This window comes from Myotis brandtii, unplaced genomic scaffold (genome assembly GCF_000412655.1).
Source record: "Myotis brandtii unplaced genomic scaffold, ASM41265v1 scaffold344, whole genome shotgun sequence".
Lineage (NCBI taxonomy): Eukaryota > Metazoa > Chordata > Mammalia > Chiroptera > Vespertilionidae > Myotis > Myotis brandtii.
This window is the reverse complement of record NW_005363247.1, coordinates 3,005,412-3,021,957: the sequence shown is the minus strand read 5'-3', so window position 1 is coordinate 3,021,957 and position 16,546 is coordinate 3,005,412. Positions and strand designations below refer to the sequence as shown.

The window sequence follows — 16,546 nt, the reverse complement described above, 5'->3', positions numbered from 1 at the left end:
ATATATTTTCAGAACTTCCACAAAAATACTTCAACTCTTCCTTGTTACAGTATAAAAACCTTGTCATCTTAGTTTTTATAAGATATACATTAATAATTGTGGAAAAGAGACAGACTCTATTTTACTATGGTGAAATAGAAAATTTGTCCTACGAAAATATGGTATAGGAAAAATTGCCATTAATTATTATTTTAACATTCTCAGTTTTATAATTACCTGGTATCCACTCTTCTTTGTACACCTTCATATATCTTTTACTATATCTTTCAATATCTAGAAAAAAATTTAAAAAGTGTTCATTAGAAAAATCAAGAATAAACCTGGATTTAAGCCATTCCTTTAAAATAACTGAAAACACCAGATATCTTTTACTTCACATTCAGGGAGGTTTCCCACATTTGTACATAATGTATCCCTGAACACATATTGAAGAGTTCAATGAGCGTTGCGTATTTAAGTAAGTGTCAAGAAGCAGCTGCGTATGAATGGCTGGAATTGAGCAGAAACCTAAACTTTAATTATAGTTCTTAGAATCAGACAATCTGACTTATCTCTGAGGATAGTCACAAAAGCCGAAAACATTGTCAGGAAGCCACTTACATACAAGGGCAACGAGGTCTACTCAGCATCTTCTATTTTCTTCTGCTCACACTGGTCTCCAGCTCCTAATCCAGTGATGGCGAACCTTTTGAGCTCGGCGTGTCAGCATTTTAAAAAACCCTAACTTAACTCTGGTGCCATGTCACATATAGAAATTTTTTGATATTTGCAACCATAGTAAAACAAAGACTTATATTTTTGATATTTATTTTATATATTTAAATGCCATTTAACAAAGAAAAATCAACCAAAAAAATGAGTTCGCGTGTCACCTCTGCCACGCGTGTCATAGGTTCGCCATCACTGTCCTAATCTGTAAACCTTGTGTAACTGGGATGTATTAAGTACCTCAGTGGGGATGGAGGGCTGTTTGCTCACTTCCAACACATTCAGTTAGGCTTCTCAATTAGCTACTTTTCACAACCCACTGGGGAGGAGAGTGAGGAAAAGGGTAGGAGTAGGCAAGGTTGGACTCGATGAGGCCATGAATGAGCAAGCTGAAAGCCTTCATGCCAACTACTGAGAACTCTGCAGGGACCTTCTGAGTTTGCCAAAAATGGATGAGTCACAACTGTGTCTCTTGCTTCTGCTTTGTCCACTTTGCCACAAAATCAAGGCCCAAATATGTAATGATTTTTTTCTATGTTAAGAAAGTGCTTCCAAATAATACTAAGACCATGGTGTTAGACAAAGATAACTAAAAATAACTAAGGCAGATCAGAGACCAAGAGACCAGGCTTTTCTAGGTATGTAACTGTTTGACATCAATCTTGCTCTCAAGTTTTACATCTATAAAGAGAAGTTGGCACAAATGAGAGATTTCCGGCATTTGCATTTTATAATTTCTACAAAACAGATTCCATATTTTGAAAAAAAATTTAACCCACAGTATATTAAGAAAAACAGTTATTACCTGCTTTCAATGAACCATTTTTTATATTTTTAAATTACTTTCAAATAATTTACAGAAGAATAAGAGGAAGTACTGGGACCCAAATAAAAAGAGGACAATATTTTGAATAACATTTCACCAAAGATATAATACATGGACAAAAAGCACATGGTAAGATATTGAACATCATTTGTCATTAGGGAAATTCAAATCAATACCACAATTAGATACCATTTTATACTTAGTAGAATGGCTAGAACCAAAAAGACAATAACAAGTGCTGGCAAGGATGTAGAGAAACTGAAAATCTCACACATTGTTGGTGATGGGAAAATGTGCAAAATTTTGCAAAAACAGTTTGGAAGTTCCTCAAAATGTTACATATAGAGTTAACATATGACTCTAGATATATACCCAATAGAAATGACTTATGTCCACATAAGAATGTATACATGAATGTTCATAGCAGCATTACTCATAGCAGCCCCAAAGTAGAGCTGACCCCATTATCTGCCAACTGATGTATGGTAAACAAAATGTGGTATATACATAAAATAGAATATTAGCCATAAAAAAAATGAAGCATTGATACATTCTATACCATGGACAAACCCTAAAAACATGCTAAGTGAAAGAAGCCAGTCACAAAAGGAAACATATCATTTCATTTATATGAAATATCTCGAACAGACAAGTCACTAGAGACAAAGCAGATTAGTGACAAGTCACTAGAGACAAAGCAGATTAGTGGATGCCATGGGTTGAATGGAGAATGGGGGTGTGATACTACTGATTATAGGGTTTATTTTCTGAGTGATAAAAAGCTTATAAAAATTAGATAGTAGTATGGTTGCACAATTCTGTGACTATACTAAAAGCCACTGAACTGTATACTTTAAAAAGTGAATTTTATCTCAATAAAGCTGTTATTTAAAAAGAATAAAAATTATCAGAAATTTTAATAAGAAATTAAGTAAACTCAAATCTATATTTCATTATTTTTCAGTTTTGAAGGTATATTTACCTAAAATGGCAATGTTCTCTGAGTGCAGCTAACTGTGCATCAGTTGTCTATTCTGGGTTTGTCATGCACAAACCCTGAATACATGTGTTTCATAAATACTATCCTGATTCCAGATTTGAAATGCATCTTTAGTAAGTACTATCTTATTACTTCTGATTCTTCTTATACTTGCACTATCTAAATGATTCAAATTACAAATGCACGTCTAATAAGGTTCTAGCTTATCATTACTTCCAATTCTTCTTATACTTGCGCCATCAAAATATAGTACTTTAAAAAACTTTGATGGCTCACATTTTTGTTGAAGAGAGGATGAGCCAGCTATCTTCTTTGGTCTATAATTACAAAAACATTTTCATTATTAAATTTATAATCACCAATTAACATAAACAAACCACTAAATCGTTTAATTTCTACATAATCTATTTATTTTCAATCATCTTTGTCTTTGCCTTCAGCATTTGTCCAGTTACAAACTACATCAAATAAATTTGGTATATTAATATCATAAAAAATATATATATGGTCACATGTCATTTTAGCAAACAGGATGTTCCAAATTCTTTTCACAAAAAATATGTAAATACATGCTTTTCAAAGATTAACTACATGAGAATACCATATTTCCTTTTTATCCTTAAAAATGTTGTTTATTCATTGATTCTTGAGTTTGAGAAAATTCACTTAGGATATTACCAAATGAAGACAGTCTGAAGTTTTGTTTATATAATCAATTTCATCATTAGTAACCAGAGAGCTGCTATCTGTCTCTTTGCATTCATCTTCTGATTTGTCTAGTAATTGGGAAACACCTTCATGTCAATTTTCTTCTCTTTGCCATTATGAGCAGAAAAAATTTAAATTCTCAGTTGTATTCTATAAAAGCAAAAACAAAAACAGAACTACAAAGACAAGAGTCTCTCCAGACTTCTTTTATATCTTCTTAAAAATTAATGTAATACTTTAGGCAACACAATAGGAAAACTAAAGGGTGATGTAATAGTGATTGATGATTTATTCCAATATTGCATAATCCTTCTATGTAATTTTATCATTCTTCTATTTTTTTAAAATATTTTAGTCTTTTTTTTTCAGCATAGTGCGGAGTAATGAATGAATGATGAAATAATATCTACAATGATGAAACACCAAAATGTTTCAAGGCAGGACAAATAAGATCACTAAGATTCCCAAATGTATTTTAGATTAATAAAAATGTCAAATAAACTGATATGATAATGCTAATAAAAAATGAGGTGTTTTTCAACTTAAGTATCCACTAACCGATAAATGGCTAAAGACAATGTGGCGAATATACAATTCAGCCAAAAGAAAGAAGGAATGGATGAACAGACCTTGAGGACACTGTGCCAAGTGAGATAAGTCAGACAGAAAAAGACCAATACTGTATGGTTTCACTTATGTGTGAAATTTAAAGAAGCCAAACTCTTAAAAACAGAGAGTAAATAATAGTCAACAGGGGCTGTAATGTGCCTTACAAAGAAAATGCATACATTAAATGTCTTCCTTCAGGCATGAGTTATATAGTGTTGTTGGTTGTAAATGCAATATTAATGAATTAATAGTATTGATTATATTATTAATGAATCAATGAATGTTTTAAATAACATTTTAAAAAAGGTGTTTTTTTGAAAAATTTTAAAGTAAATTGTCTTGTCCTTTTGAAGATCTCTATGAAAAAATTAAAAGTTACGAATACCAATCATTACATATAGTAAGAACTGCTCAAAAAGAAACTCAAAAATTAAAATAGGGTTACATGGATCCTAATGGTATATATATCAAGAGTTAATAAAACAAATTCCATTTATTCAGTAAAAGACATTATGGCCATATCACAGGTAAATTCATAATTTCCACTGGGCTTTAAGTTCTGAAATGGCTTACAGAACCATCTCCTCTGTCACTCCTATTTCTACAAAAAAATCCCATGGCTCAGGAACCTGAGCTGGGAACCACTGGACCAGATGATCTCTAAGTACCTTTGCAGCTAAAATTCAATAAAATTCATTGGTGTTTTTCCTTTATTATAAAAATAATAAACTTCATTGTAAAGAAAATACCAATCACTTCTAAAATTCTACCTGAAAACATAAACAAACCTTGAAGACATCACAACGTTAAATGTTTATTCTGTGCCCCAGTTCTTTGTGACAAATCTCAGTGCCCCAAGCCACCAGCGACTTGATTATCAGGAATTCTTGTGATATCCTGCCCTATTTGTTTGTTCTAGTCTCTAGTAATTTAGTTTTTTACATTAGTCCATAAGTATCTCTTTCCTAAAGCACGTAGGTGGCAAGTGATGGCAGAAGGCTGGTAAATGTGCAGTGATGTAACACTATCTAGAATATATCTCCCTCTCACAGTTTATTTCCATTCAGTCTGGCCAATTCTTTTTCATTCATGGTGTGTATAGTATATAAACGTGTGTGTGTGTGTACATACAAATATATATAATACCATATTAACCTATATAAACATATGTATGCTTATATTTTAAAAACCGCTATTTTCAACCATAATTTTTTAAAAAACAGATTACATCAGGAAAGAGAGTTAAATATGAAGATTTCAAGGAGAATGTACTTTATTAGTTTAGAAAATCCTATACAAATTTTCTCCTGAATAAAAAAAACAGAAGCAAAAGACTCCTATATTTTTAGATATTTTATTGTGCAGTTATCAATAAAAAAGAAAAAAGATAAAGAGCCTCTTTATCCAGGTACAAACCAACCACTCCCAGAAACCAGCAACGAAATTATGTTCTTAATGTGCCTGTCTAAAAGACTCGCATGAATACTTTAATGACATGACACACTTTTAAATTAGACATTTGCTTTAATACCAAGCACATTTAGTTAAATAAATTTGTTTTGCAGTCTAGAGAAAAGACTAATTTTAAAAATATATATATTTTTATTGATTTCAGAGAGGAAGAGATAGAAACATCAATGATAAGAGAGAATCATTGATTGGTTGCCTCCTGCACACCCCCTATAAGGGATCGAGCCTGCAACCTGGGCATGCGCCCTGACCAGGGATCAAACCCTGACTTACTGGTCCATAGGTCTAGGCTCAACCACTTAGCCATGCTGGCTGAGCAAAAAAGACTAATTTTTGAAAAGATTAAAGTATACCCTACATTGTTATTTTTCTAATAAGAATGAATATTTATTAGTTCATTTAGTGTTACTTTTTAAAATCTTTAATGTGAGAGCTTTAATTTCATTTTCAATTCAAAGAAATAAAAGTATGCAACATAATCATGAAAGTTAAAAAGTTCAGTATGTTGAAGTAAAAAAATTCAGTATTTTTTAAGTAAAATTATCTCTTTCTTATCAAACCATTATGTAACGTCAAGCAGTTATATTTTGAAAAATTAAATGAACCTGTCTAAAAGGCTTCTTATAATTACAAACACATATAATATTACTTTACAAGACTTCCTTTTGACTCTTAGCCAATTCTAGCTTCCAGAGAGAGGGAAAATGGAATGCATTTTTATTACTAATGGAATGTGATGATACTATATGAATTTCTCATGTTTTAATGATGTTGTTTTGAAAACTCAAGAATGATATCGATCTCTCTAATTTCACCATTCAAGGGCAGAAACTGAAAATCAATATAGATCTACTTTGCTAAATAACCACTCGGAAATGGGTTCCCTGCTTCTAAAAGCACTTCCCACTTCCAGTCTGAGACTGTCAAACCTTCTCCAACTCAATCTTCTCTCTGACCTTAGCATAACCAATGAATATGCGTTTTGTATTCTCTTATATCTGATATATAAATAATAAGCCAAAATATAGTTAAGGCGTTTAAAATTTTTAACCAAAATATGAAATAATCAGAGGCCTGCATATAGACTTATGTATAAGGATAGTAATCATGGCACTAAATATGAGAAAAAAAAATTAGAAACAACCTTAAATCTAACAGCAGGAAATTAGTTACAATTAATGTTATATCCACAATGAAATACCATGTAGTCATTAAAAATCATATTTTCTAAGAATACTAAGGATAAGCAAAAATGCTAATAATATACTACTGAGTAAAACAGGAAGATACAAAGTAACATGAATCCAATTTTATAAAAAGAATACACATGCAGCCCTAGCTGGTTTGCTCAGAATTTAGAGCGTTGGCCCTCGGACTGAACGGTCTAGTGTTCAAGTCCAGTCAAGGGCATGTACCCCTGGGTTGCAGGCTGGATCCCCCGCCCTAGTCAGGGAGTATGCGGGAAGCAACCAATCTACATCTCTCTCTCACACTGATGTTTCTCTCTCTGTCTCTCCCCTTCCCTTCCACTCTATCTAAAAATCATACAATGGGTGAGGATTAACAACAACAACAAAGAATACACATACAGAAGAAAATTTCTGGACTGTACTAGAAAATATTTTAATCTAGACATAAACATTATAGATGAGTTTCACTTTTTAAGTATGTTTTGTTTTTCATAATTTTTACTGAATACATAAAACTATTGTGAAAGGTAATTCCACAAATAAAATATCAAAATTTTTAATATATATTTTCTGTTAAATCAACATAAATACACTTTTTCAAGGTAGGATAATTCCTGACTAAATCGAATCAGTCAGTACTGAATGATCATATATCTTGTGCCAAAGCACTGTTTCATCTGTACGCACTGAGCCACAAAATCGGAGTCCAATACGCACCTTGCTTTTCCTCAGGTGTTTCTATAAAGTAAGGCATTCTTTTCACAGTTTCTCTCAACTCCTGTTTTAAGGCCAGCATATAATCTTCACCCTCTCCTGTTTTCAGTGGCACTGGTTTATAATCTGTATCCTGTTTAAGTTAAGAGACAATGATTTTTTTAAATAAATATTTTAATACCCCTTTTGCCTACATTCTGGAAAATGTCAGTGTTATTGAAAAACTACATTTTGTAGGCAATAAGCTTTACAATCAACTTAAAAGATGTTGAGTTTTTGTAATCTATTTAACCTTTTAGCCCATTTGCTCTTATTTTAGAGGTAGGAAAGATGGTTAATTTTTCTACTGGCCCTAATTTTCCTGATGACAAAATAATCATTTTGCTATACAGTTTGTTTACTGCGATTTCATATTTTAAAGATCAAGGCACCCAAATGAGAGTAACTGCTTTCATTTTCTATTAACCTCAACAGTGGTGGTAGTATTGATTGGAGCAGTAGCATAACAAAAGTAATAGTAGCAGCTATCATTTAGCAAGTGGTTACTAGGACTAGGATGTACTCAGTATTCAACATCTGTGATCTCATTTAAAGTATCATCAATATTTCCCATTTTACAGTGAAGGAATTGAAGAAGTGAACAAACTGTAAGCCCATAGAACATGTAAAGCAGGAGTTTGAAATTACATCTTCAATTTTTAAAAGTTACATGCACACACACATATTCATAAAAAAGTAGATCCTCAGGGCATATAGTAAAGACATTTCTGGTTGCAGAGGCTAAGTGTAGGATACATTTTCAAAATTTTACTCCAAATTTATCCATTAATTCTACAACTATTTATTGAGTGCCTACTATAAGCCAGACATGGTTAGACAACAGGAGATACCATGATGACTAGTCAAAGTTCCTGCCCTCAGGAAGCTTACATTCTAGGGGAGAAAAACACAATAAAATAAGTAAACAAATGAGTTAATATGTAATTTTGGGTAGTGATAAGTGCTATGAAAAAAATGAAGCTGGGTAGAGGAAAAGGTGACTGGCAGTCCATGGAGGTTGGAGGTGGCTATTCTACACAGGATAAGCATGCATGACCTCTTGGGGAAATCCCGTTGGAGCAGAGATGATCTAATTCAGTGATTCGCAAAGTGGGCGCTACCGCCCCCTGGTGGGCGCTGCAGCGATCCAGGGGGGCGGTGATGGCCACAGGTGCATTTGTTTTAACTTTTTTTGTATTACCTTTCTATTCTGAGTTCAATAAATAGTTTCATAATTTCAAACTTCAATGTTTCTAATTTACACCTTTCTTTACTATATTTTACGAAAAAGGTAGAAACATTAATACATATATCTTTCTGTTTAATTGCTATTAAAATTTTTTAAAAAATTAATTTCCAGGGGGTGCTGAGTAATATTTTTTCTGGAAAGGGGGCGGTAAGCCAAATAAGTTTGGGAACCACTGATCTATGCAAAGACTTTGGGAACAGATGGCTCCAGCCAGAGAAACCAGCAGAGGAAAAGGCCTGAAGGAACAAGGAGGCCAGGAAGGCTAGGGAGAGAGAACAGTGCGGTAGGAAAAGGGTCAGAGAGACATCAGAAAGGCCAGATCAGACAGCCTCTTAGCCGGTAGTAAGGAACTCCAGTTTTATTCCATGCATAAAACAACAGTGTATACTAATAGCTCTAGTGTTTAGAAGTAATCCCACACATGGACAAGAGCCTTGTTTTAAAAGAAATAAACATAAAGTGGCATTATACCTATATCTGAGATATTTATCTTTGTTTTTTTGGTTGTAGTGAATATTATAAAGGCAAAAAATATCAAGAGCAAAAAGTAGAGACTCCCTATGTGAGATGTCTAGATCCCCAGATAAACGTGCCCAGGTCCTCTACTACCATACATCTTTCAACAAGAACTTTTCCTTTTGGAATAGGAAAAAGATTCCTGGAAGGTGTATTTGGTTATTGATGATTTTTTTCATTGTTTTATACTGCAACACATGCACATCTGGAAATGTAAGCTTACTTTTTAGACTAACTATAAAGTGAAAGCATTAGACATTATGCCAATTAAGCCTGCGGCATACTCATTAGATTTAAAAGCAACACTACATGTAATAGAAGCACTTACCGTTTGAGAAACAGTAACAAAATTTAAATTTGCTTTAATAAAATAGGGAGATAAGCAAAAGAAAAAGTTCAGTGGGGAAAAAAAGGCCAAATGGTAAAGTAGGGAGCAAAATTAAATTCTATAGATGCAAGGTGAAAAGAAAAGCATTAAATCAAAGTCTGGTAGAATGAGAACTGAGGACCACAGTAAAACCTTTGCTTTTAAAAAATATTATTTAACAATATAACATATCAATAACAGCAATCTAAGATACATGAATTTTAAAAAATATTTCTTAGTTCACACAGGACTGAATATATTCATGGAAATGTATGTATATAGTTTTGTTTTCTGTATTTTGAGAAAGCAATCTGAAAACTAGAAAAGGTTCGGGGAAGAACAGTAGAAATATTTAAATCAAAAGTAAGCGAAACATGCTCTTACTTTCTTACACTTAAGGATGTCATAATGATATCGTATATTCAAGTCCTATATAGAATTTTAATTTTCTCTGAAACATGAAAAAGCACACTGTGAGAGTTCATTGTTAATGTACTTACAGGAAATAGTGGGGGTGGTTTCAATACTACATCAGGTAACCTTTCACCTCTGCTAAATCCAACTGCCTCAATATTGAAGGTATAAGCAGCACGTCCTCTTCCTTTATTCCCAGCCATTGGAACTAGTTATACCAGAATTGTGGGGAAATTCTGAAAATTAAAGAGTAAGATTTACTGGATCATATGAAAAATAAAACCAACATTTTAAAGCAAAATACACTCCACCCCTTAAGTAGCATGGCCAATTTAAACACTTCTGGAAGGCAAAATGTTTAAAGAAATAACCATGTGATCAACGGATTCCTGAACTCCTCACATCTAGTCATGTTTGACGATGGCCTCAACTACCTCACCCAGGCCCTGGGTGGAAACTGACGCTGGGTCTCCTTCAAGAGGCTGCCCCAACCACTGCACAGCCAGTTGATGCAATTTTCTCCACTCCTCTGTGGTTTGGCAACAAGATCTCTTATCTATGTAAAAGTATGGATAAGGAAAGGTCAGGCTGATGAAGAGAGGACACGACACTGCTTTTTCATTCAACTTGAAGACTATTAGTCATACATACTTTAAATTTGTAAATGGCCCTGGCCTGTTTGGCTCAGTGGACCCATCGGCCCTCGGAAAGAAGGGTTGTGGGTTGGATTCCTGGTCAAGGGCATACTTTGGTTGCAAGCTCAATCCCCAGCTCTGATCAGGGCGTATGCAGGAGGCAACCAATTGCTGCACCTCTCTCGCATCAATGTTATTCTCTCTCTCTCTCTCTCAAAATCAATGGAAAAATATCCTCATGTGAGGATTAACAACAAAAACTTGTAAATGATTATTTCTTTAATCCTAGAATTTGAATGTTAGAAAAGATCCTTGATATCAAGTTCAGTGTCCTCCCTTTAGAAATGGGAATAGGCTCAATAAGACTCTGAAGAGGTCCATCCAAGCAAAAAACATAAGTTCAGAGAAAACCACCTGAAATTGACATTGTTAAAGGTAGGATAAAACTGTACTCTCTTCAACTATGGGGGCAGTAGAGATGTGACAGTACTCAATGTCCTGTACTGAATGTCTGAATTGTCTAAAACATGATTACATTATAATGTGACAACTGAGCTGGCACTGCATTAACAGGATTCCTACCCTAAGGATCTTTCACCACAGCTCTGCATTTGACTGTAGTGAAGATTATAATACACACTTTAAATATATTTTTTAACCCTCACCCAAGGATATGTTTGCTTTTTATTGATTTTAGAGAGAGGGAAAGTGAGAGAAACATGGATATTAGAGAGAAACATGGACAGGTAGCCTCCCAGGTGGGGATAGAATCTGCAACCTGGGTATGTGCCCCAACCAGGAATCGAACCCTCCACCTTTCAGTGTTAAGAGACAATGCTCCAACCAACTGAGCCACACAGGCCAGGGCTAATACACACTTTTCCCATTGATAAGGTTATCATTCAATCCTGTAAACTCAAAAAGCAACTGAGCCACACAGGCCAGGGCTAATACACACTTTTAAAATCACTTTTCCCATTGATAAGGTTACCATTCAATCCTGTAAGCTCAAAAAACAATATGCCCTCCCATACCAAATTAAGAGTTCCCTCCCGCTTTTCTCTTGTCATTTATTTATTTATTTTAAAACCCGGCGTCATTGTACATACAATGCTTCTCCAACTTGAAGGCACATATGAATTACCTGGATACCTTGTTAAATTGCAGATTCTTATTCAGTTGGCCTTGGGCGGGCTTAAGAATCTGCATTTCCAATAAGCTCTCCTGAGCTGCTAGTTTACAGACTACACTTTGAGAGCAGCAAGGCTGTACCTTGTCCCATATTTTGGATTTGAATGGTTGTATACATGAGATATGGTTTAACACATTTCTCTATTCCCTGTATCTTCTATAAACAGGTGGACTAGAGGCTTACTTAAATTTGAGTTTGCTTTTTTACAAGGATACTTAAGAGATGCTTGTTTCCTACTGCATCACATCAGGATGCACGTGAAGTGTCTGTCCCGGTGATGTTCTGGTCAGTGGGTTCAGGTGCTGTCAGTCTGTTTCATCTGGTATAAAGTTACCCCTAGTTTTGACCTGATGATTTTAGCTGTCATTGATGATCCATTATTCCATTATGGATTGCAATATGGTGATATACACATTTTGTCATTCTTTCTGTATTTCTAACTGAAATTCTACCAGGAATCAATTCCTCTCATCCACTATTTAGTTACTATGAAACACAATTCACATAGGAAAGGTGCTTATTTTAACAACCAAGCTCATTTCAGCTGCCCACACTAAGAGAAGAAAAATATCCAAATGGCCTTGTTTCAATTGCTGAGTCATTAAAGCATATGCTGAGCTTACCGAAGGAAGGTCTCCTAAGTATGAAAATTGCTAAGCAGAGGGCTCACACCTTTACTCTAAGAAACGAACTGTGGGAGCCCAGTAGATATGGCTGAGGCCACTAGGTAGAATTCCAATCCAGGATTTGCCAACAGAACAATTGTAGGAAATGTCTTCCAAACTTGCCTGATCATGAGAACTAGCTGAAAGACTTATTAAACAGAGTCCCAAGTGATCAAGACCTCAAACCTACTACACCAGAATCTTTGGAGGTGGGCCTTGGGAAGTAGTTGGAAAACTCACCCTAAAAAGGGAATCTATTAGCTACCACTGTTTGATGGGATATCCCTTGAGAAATATCAAACTCTGCTGCCTCTAAACTTGTTTTTATCAAGCAACCTTAAGTGCTATCTTTAGTGAATGTACTGCCCTGGTCAGAGAAAAATCAGTCCTTTTCTTGAGACACCCTTAATAATTACATAGCATTCTGGCCTATAAAGCCATCTCTTTTTAGTTTGGTTATCATGAGTCAGTCAGTTCTCCTATACCTGGAGAAACGGCTAAATTCATTTTTCCTTCTCTTGCAGAGCTGAGAGGCAGTCCCTTGGCTCTGGCAACTAACTCATGGGAAAAATAGCTTACAAGTAATGCCTAAGCAGCACTCTTTAAAGTCCTTTAAGTTGACTTAACAATTGCTTTGTTTCTTTTTCAACTCTTTCTCAAACAAAAGGATTTTTAAACCAGCTTTCCCCATTTTCTCATTATCCAAGTCTTCCTTTACTTCATTTGGCCAATTTCATTGAGTCATTCACTCAACTAATATTGAGCATCCCAGGCACAGTGGCAGGAGCCAGACAGCACTGAACAAAACCAGTTGCTGCCCTCAAGTCTTACATTTCAATGGAGGGAAGAACACAAAGAAGTAAATAAATACGTAACATAATATTATCTGTTCTTTATGTGTCCCCTCCAAAAAGATGTTGAAGTCCTAACTGCTGATAACTTGAATGTGACTTTCCTTATCTTAATATATAAAGAGGTAATATGCAAATTAGGCCGGGACACCGTAACAGGACGACTAGACAGGAGGTGGTTGCGCACGCAGGTTGAGGCCCAGAGCGGAGACGGAGACAGAGAAAGGGGAGCCTGCCCCAGCCAGTGCAGCAGCTCCGGTGGCCCAGAGTGGACACAGGCAGAGGGGTTGGGGGTGGGAGGGCCGGGGGCTGGCCGAGCCACTGTGCCGGCTTAGGCAGCCCCGGAGCGGACACAGGCAGGGGGACCTGGGGCAGAAGTCAGGCATGGTCCTGGCCACCCTCGGCACCAGTCAGGCGCGGGTCCCAGCCACCTGCGGTGGCGGCCCACGGGGTGCCTCCTCGCGTGATTTCAATCATGTACTAGATTTCAATCTAGTCCTATATAATAAAAGGCGAATATGCAAATTGACCAAACGGCGGAACTGGTCACTATGACGCGCACTGACCACCAGAGGGCAGATGCTCAACACAGGAGCTGCCCCCTGGTGGTCAGTGTGCTCCTACAGGGAGAGTGCCACTCAGCCAGAAGCCAGGCTCATGGCTGGCAAGCACAGCTGCAGTGGTGGGAGCCTCTCTCACCTCTGCGGCAGCGCTAAGGATGTCCAACTGGGAGAGGGCGCAGGCCGGGCTGAGGGACCCCCCTTCCCCTCCAGTGCACAAATTTCGTGCACTGGGCTTCTAGTTTGGAAATAAAATCTTTGCAGGTGCAATCAAATTAAGGTGAGATCATACTGAACTAGTGTGGGTCCTCTTCCAATTACTGGCATTCTTGTAAGAGGGAAATCTGGACACACAAAAAGATATACATAGGAAAAACACCATGTAAAGGTAGAGACAGAGATAGGCAGTACTGAAGCTGCAAGCCAGCAAACACCAGAAGCTAGGAGAGAGGTACGGAACAGACACTCACTCCCTCAGCCCCCAAAAGGAACAAACCCTGACAACACTTTGATTTCAGACTTCTGGCCTCCAGAACCATGAGAGAATAAATTTGTTGTTTTAAGCCATCCAATTTGTGGTAATGTGTTGTGGCAGCCCTTGAAAGTCAGTACAACTCTGAAAAATAAAAATCATGGTAAAGGGATACAGAATAACAAAGGAGTGTGGTAGTGGCTTTTTCATCATACAAGGAAGGTCTTTCTGTGGAGGATAAATTTGAACAGTGTGCCGGAGAAGGCCCATGAGCCAGATGGAGGGATGGGGTAGAGATAATTAGAGAGAGAAGTAACAGCAAGTACAGGGGAAGGGGAAGCCACAAGCTGGGAGTGTGTGAGGAACAAGAAGCCCATCCCCCTGGCCACTGTGTGGCTCAGAACATCATCCTGAATACCAAAAGCTGGTGGGGATGGCGGGTTCAATTCCCAGTCAGGGCACATACCTAGGTTGCAAGTTTGATCCCAGTCAGGGTGCGTGTGGGAGGCAATAGATTTGTTTCTCTCTCACATCAATATTGGTCCCAGTCAGGGGGCGTGTGGGAGGCAATAGATTTGTTTCTCTCTCACATCAATTTTTCTCTCTCCCTCCTCTCTCTCTCTCCCTTCCTCTCTCTAAAATCAATGGGGGTTGGGAGGGAAGAACAAGCCCATGTAATTGGTGAGTAGCAAGAAGAGGTTGGTCCAATGGAACAAGAAGCCCATCCCCCTGGCCACTGTGTGGCTCAGAACATCATCCTGAATACCAAAAGCTGGTGGGGTTGCTACTTGTGGAGCCCTGTGAGAGCTGTAGTAAGGGGTTTGGCTTCTATCTTAACGTGATAGAACTACACTCATGAAAATGCTGAAATGCAAAGGTCCTAATGGTCCCCAATGGCAAAATCCACTAACCTTTTGTCTTTGTTCATGCTCTTGGACTTCCAAAGCACACAGCTCATTACTGCCTCCTCTCTACGGAAATTCTCATTCGTGGGCTCTAATAAAACTCCAGGTTCTTCTACCCCACTGATCATTTTATTGGTCTATTTCTCTTCTTAAACCCCCTAAAAATAAATTTCCTTAAGGTTTAATCTTTGGTCTTCTGTTTTTTGGGTTTTTTTTTGGTCTTCAGAAAATTCTCCCATTCTTGGGGTTTGAGGACCTTGCCCACATCATTACCTCCAGCACTAATAACCTTTGTCCCCAGTTTCAGCCCATGCACTTACAACTCAAAGAATATTTGGATAACACCTTAAACCTAACATACTGAGATAATCTTCCCTCTACACAAGCTAACTTGTCTTTCATGTATAAGATCCCTGTTTCTATCCATTGTATATTATTTCTCCAGTCACCAATATTTGAAGATTTCGAGTGAGTCAGTATCAATTTCTCATTCTGTTCCACCCCTCCTATCAAATCATACATCTAATTCTTCCTTCAAAATGTCTCTCCCTTTTCATTTCTTCTACCATAATCCCGCTCAGTCCTTTCCCACCTCATTTTTTAACTGCAAATTTTGTGGTATCCTGTGTTCTTCCTGTTTAATTTATTCTTCCATATTATTCAACAGTTTTTATTCATATATATAAAGCCTAGTTCTGATTATGCTCCTCTCTTCTTCTTCCCTCTTGGCTAGAGAATTAAATCCAAACTACCTATCTAAGTATTCAAAACCCTTTTAAGACGGTTGCACCTACCCTGCTGACTCAGTCTTCTGTAATCATGTCTTAATTACCATTCTCTCCACTGCAACTTCCTCCCTCTTCCTCCCTGACTGACTGCATCTGTTTTCACCTTAAGATCCAGTTTCAGTCCCTCAACATCCACAAGAGTTATTTCATCCCACCTTGCTCTTGGAAAGATCCTCCCGCATTTTTATTTTTTATTTTTTTGGGGGGGGAGAAAAAAGGGAAGCCCAGTCAGATTGGGGGGCCGTGGGGGTCCCTGCCCTGCGGTGCCGGGTCCCAGGCCCCGCTCCAGGCCCCGCTCACCGTTGCTGCAGGTGTGGTTGGCGTCGCACGAGGCCCCCAGCTGAGTGAGACCCGCCTTGCAGCTCAGGCAGTTCTCGTGGCACCTGACTAGGAATCGAACCAGGACCTCCTGGTTCAGACATCAATGCTCTAACCACTGAACACACCAGCCAGGGCTGCAATATATATATTTTTTTCCTGCCCTGCCGCCCCGCTTCCTTCCAGAATAAGAAGTGAATGGTCCTCAGAGAGGAGCATTCAAGACACTGGGCCAAAAGAGGTTTCTTCAAGCACTGCTTAGGTTTTACAACCCCATCATGGCTGTTGTGTTATTCAGCCCTCCTCCCCCGCCCCATGCTTGTCTCCAAGACCTGAAACTGACAGCCACC

The 16,546-nt window shown here is 37.3% G+C and overlaps 1 protein-coding gene across 1 annotated transcript in view; it reads right to left on the bottom strand.

The window, feature by feature from the left end:
• POLR3G (polymerase (RNA) III (DNA directed) polypeptide G (32kD)) overlaps nucleotides 1-16,050 on the bottom strand; it is a 44,333-nt gene extending 28,283 nt beyond the window's left edge. Inside the window, exons 1-4 of the mRNA XM_014543958.1 lie at nucleotides 15,097-16,050; nucleotides 9,897-10,046; nucleotides 7,229-7,358; nucleotides 217-273 (exon numbers count right to left, since the gene is read on the bottom strand). Of these exons, the coding sequence (XP_014399444.1) occupies nucleotides 217-273; nucleotides 7,229-7,358; nucleotides 9,897-10,013 (304 nt within the window). The 5' untranslated portion in view covers nucleotides 10,014-10,046; nucleotides 15,097-16,050. The remainder of the gene's footprint in view (nucleotides 1-216; nucleotides 274-7,228; nucleotides 7,359-9,896; nucleotides 10,047-15,096) is intronic.
• Between the last annotated feature and the right edge of the window lie 496 nt (nucleotides 16,051-16,546).